General features: G+C 39.8%; 1 protein-coding gene across 1 annotated transcript in view; it reads right to left on the minus strand.

Annotated features, from left to right (window-relative positions):
• The window catches only part of TET1 (tet methylcytosine dioxygenase 1), a 128,704-nt gene extending 124,545 nt beyond the window's left edge, over window positions 1-4,159 (minus strand). The window contains exons 1-2 of the mRNA XM_073878899.1: window positions 4,031-4,159; window positions 1,393-3,422 (exon numbers count right to left, since the gene is read on the minus strand). Coding sequence (XP_073735000.1) covers window positions 1,393-3,300 — 1,908 coding nt within the window. The 5' untranslated portion in view covers window positions 3,301-3,422; window positions 4,031-4,159. The remainder of the gene's footprint in view (window positions 1-1,392; window positions 3,423-4,030) is intronic.
• Between the last annotated feature and the right edge of the window lie 3,671 nt (window positions 4,160-7,830).

Genomic DNA, 7,830 nt, shown 5'->3' on the forward strand with positions numbered 1-7,830 from the left:
AACAAATTCGATTATATCTATTAGAGATCAAGTGAGTACTTTCAGCAATGGTGCCATTTGGCAATGTTACAAATCAGGAACTTACAAGGGAGGTCTCTCCGCTGTAAGATATTGCTGCTAGTGTTTTAGATGTATGTTTGTAAACCATTAAGTTGCTTGCTGGCCACGCCCACATATGTGAAGTGACTTGAGTAAAAATTATTCATTGCAGTAAGGTTTGTAATAACAGAATATTTTAGAAACACCTCAAATGCCCGTTAATACCTGATCAGTTAAATGTCTGATCTCATTTGCAATGGGTCAAATAGAAAGTCAGCATTTTGGGACAGGTAATTTAAGAGTGAAATAAAAAAGAATGACTAAGTTTAAGTTCACAATACTTTTAAATTAATCTATTCTACTATACCTGTATTCATAGCAGTCACAAAATAAGCATAACTTCAAATGAGTGATCTAAAAATCATAACACCATAGTTGGCATGTATTTTAAAGGTCTGATAATCAAGTATTAACCAAGTTCCATAAAATCCTTTATTTTGGTTTTTTTTTTAAGATTTTATTTATTTATTTATTTGAGAGAGAGAGCACAAGGGGAGCGGCAGTAAGAGGCAGAGGGAGAAGCAGGCTCCCCGATGAGCAGGGAGCCCAACACAGGGCTCGATCCCGGGACTCTGGGATCATGACCTGAGCTGAAGGCAGATGCTTAACTGACTGAGCCACCCAGGTGCCCCATAAAATCCTTTAAAATGTCAAAGCCAACCAATATTTTTAGTACCTTAGATTCATAAACTGTAATAATGGGAACCAATGTTTATGTATCACTTCAGAGTTTACAAACCATTTTGCACTTCTGATAATCCTAACAACCATATAGGATATGTGAAGCAGGTGGACATCACTTGCCAAAAGTTAAGATGAAAGCTTTATTTACCTACCAAGGCAAAGTTTCAAAATTAAGGATAGAGACAGTTTTATTCTTTCAAAAGAATAGAAGTTTAATTCCACTGGTTCCTCAAGCTGCAAGGGAGTTAATGATTTTGTTCCACTCTTAATTTAAATTTAAGTTAAATCTGTAACTTCCAAAAGACACACAACTAGCCAAAATAAGGCATAGTGGAAATCTTTGCAAAACCACACTTCATGTCATTTCCCTGTCTCCATCAAATCCTGTAATGGAAAAACTTTTATGTTCTAGTTTTCTGAGACAAATTCTAAAAATAAGCTAATATATCACTCACTGCACAAGACATATTTCGGGTTGATCCACAAACTCCTATAGATAATATAAAATGTTACCAGAGTAAAAGGATGTAATATTGAATCACCTAGTCTCTGCACAGATCACTCTACAGAGCCTCATGGGCATCTCGCAGCCCATGGGGGTTTACTCACCTCCAAAGGCACAAGGACGGATGGTTTCTTTTTCAGCTCTTCACATTTCCTTTTCTTACAGATTTGATGGCTGTTCTTTCTGTTCTTGCAGTAAGTACATTCACCACAATTGGTCTTCTGCTGGCAGGGCTCACAGACCCCACAGCGCTTTCGTTTCTTCTTTTCCAAAGTAGGTAGCAAAGTTGTATAGGAAGGAGAAGAGGAGGTACTGGCGAGTGACACTGGCCTAGACACCACTGTGGTGTTGATGTCAACCACACTGGTCATGCTGATCTGGGAGCTCCCTCCTTCCAATGTGCTGGCACCAGCCTGGGATAGTTGGGTAATGCCCTGGGAAGCATGGACGAGTCCTCGCTCAGGGGCTCTTGGGACCCCCTGAGTGTTGGCTGGCAGAAAGCTTATATGAACCTGCTTCTCATTTTCTATATTGCTAATAGTCATTATTGGAGGTACTGAACTTATCTCTGAGTTTGATGATGGCTGAGGAGTGTGACCTGAGCCCAAAGGCAAAATCTGCACAGCGCCCTGGACCTCAAGCCCATATGAAACAGTGCTCTGGGGCTCAAGCCATTCTGGGAGAGCATTATAGGTAGCAATTGGGTTTAGAGGAGCAGGAAGAAAGATAGGTGGGTCTGAGGCAGTACCACCACCCATTCTGAGGATTTGCTGGTCTAGGATAGCACCGAAGACCTCTCCTTGGACTGGAATAGCACCAGGCATCACTGGTGGGTCTGCGGTCTCATCCAGAGCCTCCCCATGAATTATGTTATCACCAGGAACTTCCCATCGATGTGGGATAGCACTAAAAGCCTGTCCTATGATAGGGGTGGTATCAGGAATTTCCTGTTGCTCTGGGATAGCTTTGAGTGCCTCTTGATGATCTGGTTTAGCACCAAGGGTTTCTTGTTCTGAGCTTGCCAAGAGGAGTTTTATTAATGAGGTAGGATATATTGACCCACCAATGGACAAACAGTTTCTAAGGTCCAATTCAGGTATAACCTTATTAAAGCTTGAGGTGGGGTAGCAATTACGTTCACTTTTGATGGGATCCAGGTAAGCATCAGATAGCTTAAGAGATTCTACTCGTGAACCCAAATCTTCTAACTGAATGCTGGAGTTTCCTTCGTAAGTAACCTTGAGGGCTGCTCTTTGGAGCAAAGGAGCACACAGAGTGTCCTGAGCAAACAATCTAGGGGAGTCACTGATAGCATTCAATGTCTCTTTAGAGAACAGTCCTTCACCACCACATGTCTCTTCCGATGACCCAGAAAGGATCTCTACTGCAGGGTCACTCTGAGTGGAAATATTTATTTTGGAATCCTCCACCCTTTGGGACCAAGAATGGGTTGTGTCTTGGCTCTCACCTTTAATTAAAGTTGCATTCTGAACACCAATTAGATTCTCTACATCAGGAGCAATTAGGGGAACTTGTGTTGGAACTGATTCATTTTCTGAGTGTTTTACTCCCATGTCAGCAACTACATTATAATCACATCCATGTTGCTTTTCTAAATTTTTAGGAGGTGGAACTTTCTTGGGTTTGGCTATGATCATTGGAGGTTGGGAGAGTCGCCTGCTAAGAGAGGTGCTTCGGAGAGCCATTGTAAACCCATTGCAAGTTAAGGATTCTGGGTTCTGAAAAAGAACCTCAGTCCTATCCAAATTCATTCGTGCTGCTCCAGCTCTTGTCAGAAGGCTTCTGACTGGCATAGGTGGTTTGGGTTCTATTTTTTTCTTAACATCTCTTTCTTGAATTAATTGTTTTAATTTTCCGGGGCTCACAGTCTTGACTGATGCCACATTTTTGTTGGCTGCCTTAGATGTCTTCTTCAGCTGGGTGCTTTTCTTTCTGTTCAGATCTTCCCTCCTGACTAATCTGGAAGGCCTTGCATGGCGGGATCGAGACATAGCTACAGAGTAGGAAAAAATGAAAGGGCACAGGGAACAGAGTCATTGGTCCTTTGGAAAGCCTCACTTCTGAGGAGAATCTGGATGCACCATGGCTGAACTCAGTGACACAAGATTTTGGTCTGAAACAACAAAAAAACATTGGGAGTGAGTCTTTTTCTTATGTATTCTCCCATTTGAAACAAAACATCTACTAATAATTATTAATCAAAATTAGGGCACTGAGAATGTTTACTGCAAAAGAAAAATACAATAAACACAAAAGATACTCAAAAACCCTTTAAACCCTGGATTCACAAATGAAGCTCCTTTAATTACTGTGACAACTGCTTTAGTTGATGAAGTTCTATGCACAGAGTAAGCATGGGGGTTATTCTATATTAGAAAACACAACTGCTGTAGTTACATGTAGTTTAAAAATCAAATCCTAATCTTTACAAATCTGAGTACTTAAAAAGTTCTCTCTTTCCTCAGCACATCACCACACAGGCAAAGGTGTCATGTGCTGGACAGTAAAGCTGGTAAAACCAGGGGAAGAAGAGGCTTATTATAATTCAAGAAACTCTACTTGGAGATCCAATAATATTAATACCACATTCCAATTGACAGTCTACAAATTTTGAGCTTTACACATGCACACAAAAATAGCAGAAAATCTGAGAAGTTAGTATTGACAGATTAGGTTACAAATAAGACTCACGGGTCCAACAAATATCTGTTGAGTACCTACTATGTATAAGGAAGGCATTGTGGTGGGCACTGCCCACACCCAGAAATGATGTCCCTCTTTTCTCTTTCACCCGACTTAATCCAAAGACTGCTGGTTCTAAAATCCCTTCTACCAAGGGTCCCAAAAGTCTCATGATGAATGCCTAGGCAAGGAAATTGGAAATAAAGAGAAAATGAGATAATTAGAATGGTAAAGCATTCTAGGCAAGCAACTATTATTTGGAAGGTAAGCAAGAGAAAAGAAGAAAATGAAAGCGGACTGACTAAGCCATCATTAATTATCTTTGGTCTCCTCAGATTGCTTACCCTAATGCAGAATAAAACCAAACTATGAACAAGAGTAAAGCTCACCATACGAGATGTATCATACTCTCTAAAGATCACAGAATCAAGAGTGGTACAACCGAGTGGGTGAGGATTCTTTAACAGTTGACAGGTTGTTGGATTTGTTAGAAAGCATGGTATAGGATAGTTACCAAAAACTGATCTGTAACCCGCGGTCAACAGTCTGTGACAAAATCAGAAAAAAACAGGCAGTATCAAGTTTTTCATAAAGTTGAATTTATTCATTTTAAACAACTCTTCTTGGGGCACCTGGGTGGCTCAGTCAGTTAAGCAACTGCTTTTGGCTCAGGTCATGATCCTGATGTCCTGGGATTGAGCCCCGAGTCGGGCTCCCTGCTCAGCGGGGAGCCTGCTTCTCCCTCTCCCTCTCTCTCCCCTCTGCAGTGCTCTCTCTCGCTATCTCTCTCTCTTTCTCAAATAAATAAAATCTTAAAAAATAATAATAATAATAAACAACTCTTCTTTACTCTGAAGTTAAGCCTTCCAGTTTTCTCTCTTTCTCTCTTTTTTGGGGTGCCTAGGTGGCTTAGTCGATTGAGCAACCTGCTCCTGACTTCCACTGGGGTCAGCTTGGGTCATGATCTCAGGTCAGGGGATGGAGCCCCACCACTGGGCTCCGAGTTGAGGTGGAGTCTGATTGGGATTCTCTCTCTCTTCTCCTTCTGCCCCTCCCCCCGCTCACACTCAGGCTCACTTGCTCTCTCTCAAATAAATAAATAGGGGCGCCTGAGTGGCTCAGTGGGATAAGTCTCTCACTTCAGCTCAGGTCATGATCCAGGGTCCTGGGATTAAGGCCCACCCCCTACCTCCCCTGCTGGTCTGCCAGGAATCCCCACTCAGCAGGGAGTTGGCTTCTTCCTCTCCCTCTGCCCCTCCCCCCATTCGTGCTCTCTCTCTCTCTCTCTCTCTCTCTCTCTCTCTCTCTCTCTCTCAAGTAAATAAAGTCTTTTAAAAATAATAAATAAATAAAACCTTTTAAAAATGTCCTTTCTTTAAAAAAGTAATAGAAGTCCTTTCTTTTGTCAAAAGGGAGCAATAGGTTTATTTTATACTGTTATTACTTAGCAAAGTAAAAACTTGAACAGCCCTCTATCATTCTTCAAATTGATTTGTTTTTGTTGTACTTATCTGATCCAGGTAATCCTGGGATGCACTGGTTGGTTTAGTAGTTAGAGATGTGTCCATCAGAAAGCTGTGAGTTTGAATCTGTGATCACCAGCTATGTCCTTCCAGAACCTATTTAACTGAGTCAAAGTTTCTACATCTGAAATGAGGTTGTTTTGAGGAATCACTGGGCTCCTACGGGGAAAGCCTAGTGGCTTCCTAGTGATATCTGAGGTTGAGGAGGGAGCGGGGAAGGTAAGGTAAGAAGAACTTTGTAAGTAGGCAGACTTGGGTTCAGTTTCCAGCTCAGAAACATTACTAGTCATGTGATTCTGATATATTCCTCAGTCCCTCTATACTTCAGTTTCCTTACGTGTAATCGAATAGGAAGCATAACAGTACTGACCTCACTGGGTTACCATGAGAATAAAATGAGATGACATGTGTGAACACTTAGCACAGGGCTGGCATATAATAGGTGTTCAATAGTAAATGGGAGGTAAAAAAATAAAGGCTGCTTATACTTCTGAAATACAAAAAATAATAAGAGAAAATGAGCTAAAGAGTGGTTATCATTATTATCGAAACAGTTTAACCCACAGTCTGCCATATTCTGCAAAACAAGATCTAGTTCTTTGGTTTCTGTTATCACCTAACACATTGTAAGCCAGGCACTATAATAAAAGATCCCAGAGCACAACATTTAGAGTCAAAGCATTGTGCCTTTAAGACAGACTTTTTAAATAGACATTAGTGATAACATTAACCACAAGAAAAATAAGTCTGATAAATCTGTGCTAAACACAAACACTAGACCAGAGAATACTTGACTTGAGTTCTTGGCAACTAAGCTTACCGCTTCCCCCTTTTCTTAAAAAAAGAAAAAAAAGTTTTTGGCTTGCACTAACTTTTTGGCTGTGAAAAACTGTAGGATATTTTCTCCAAAGACCACTGCTTTTTGTACCAGTATTTTTAGAAAAAAAAAAAAAGACATTCCAATTCTAATCTCCAGAAAGTCAGCAGTCTTTATAAGGATGTTTTTTTCAGATAGCAAAAAGCAATCCTTTCCATTCTTTAGAAATTCAACAATATCGGTATAAGCTTGCTTTATCTCTTGTATCAAGATTACATTGCTAAAAAATTATTAGGAGCATATAATCTAGGTATTGCAATCAGCCACGAAATTAAAATTCACATATGTAGGCAAGTAATCTGGATATGCCAGAAGGTGTCATGGGATCTGCCTTTGAGAGTAGTTTATAAATTGATCTCTGTCTCATATATTCTTTTATATTTTTAAATTAAAGTGCTTTAGAAATTCAGACTTGTAATTAAGATAATGTTTACCATTCAAATCTTATCTCCTGAAAAAGAGCCTGCCAAGGAAATGGAAAAGGTATGAGCAACATGGATTGGGAAGATGTGGCCTCTTTAAATGGTAACAGCCTTTTTATGAGATCGTGAAAGAGGCCAATGACCCCTGAAAAACCCAACTGCAGGGGAGAAACCACTGGGTACCACCCAGCCAAAGAAATAGACAATCAGAAACAAAATAAGGGCTCCCACAAGATCCTAATTTTATCACCCTTGGCTCCACTGATGAAATGTGACCTTCTTTTGTGATAAACTAAGTTATCCCCAGGGCTGAACTCTGGGAGGAGAGGCAGCAAGCTTTTTTTTTTTTTTTTGAAATTTGTGGGAAGAAAAAAAAAACCAATGTAGTCCATTCTATTAAACAGGTCTGTATTTAAATATGGAATTATCCCCATAGATCTACTGATATTTATTTTCCTTATTAATCTATAAACATTATTAAATGCTCCATCTCCCCTTATCCCCCATAGGATAATATGATCAGAGCAGAAAATAAGAGAATAGTGTTCCTGTTATTAAACATATACCATAGGTCCTAATTATTTGCAATTAATTGATACTATTCTGTGGGTTCTTATTTTCCTGGAAGAGAAAACAAAATGAAACAAACAGAAAACCCAACCACTGTGGGATGCAAAACATTAGTTAGCAAGTCTTTTCACCAGAGGGCACCAAAAATAAAAATTCTTTTTCCTAAAATGTCCTTGTGATATAGGGTACTAAAGCATATGAGATTCAAACATTATAAGCCAGGAGATAAAAGGCCAACATATAATTTGAAACATGAAAAGACATGCCGCCAGCCTAAAGTTGAAGAAGTGGCAGGAGTAGACCCCAAGGTGAATATGATAAACATTGCCTGTGTAAGGATCTGCTAATTATTCACAAGTAACTTAAACTTACCTAACCAAACTGGTCAACAAATAGGGTCAGGTATTTTCGTCACTATTATTTGAGCTTACTAGGTATTCAACCTTT

Source organism: Callorhinus ursinus, unplaced genomic scaffold, assembly GCF_003265705.2.
Source record: "Callorhinus ursinus isolate GAN/ISIS: 27379988/994484 unplaced genomic scaffold, GSC_fseal_2.0 scaffold31, whole genome shotgun sequence".
Classification (NCBI taxonomy): domain Eukaryota; kingdom Metazoa; phylum Chordata; class Mammalia; order Carnivora; family Otariidae; genus Callorhinus; species Callorhinus ursinus.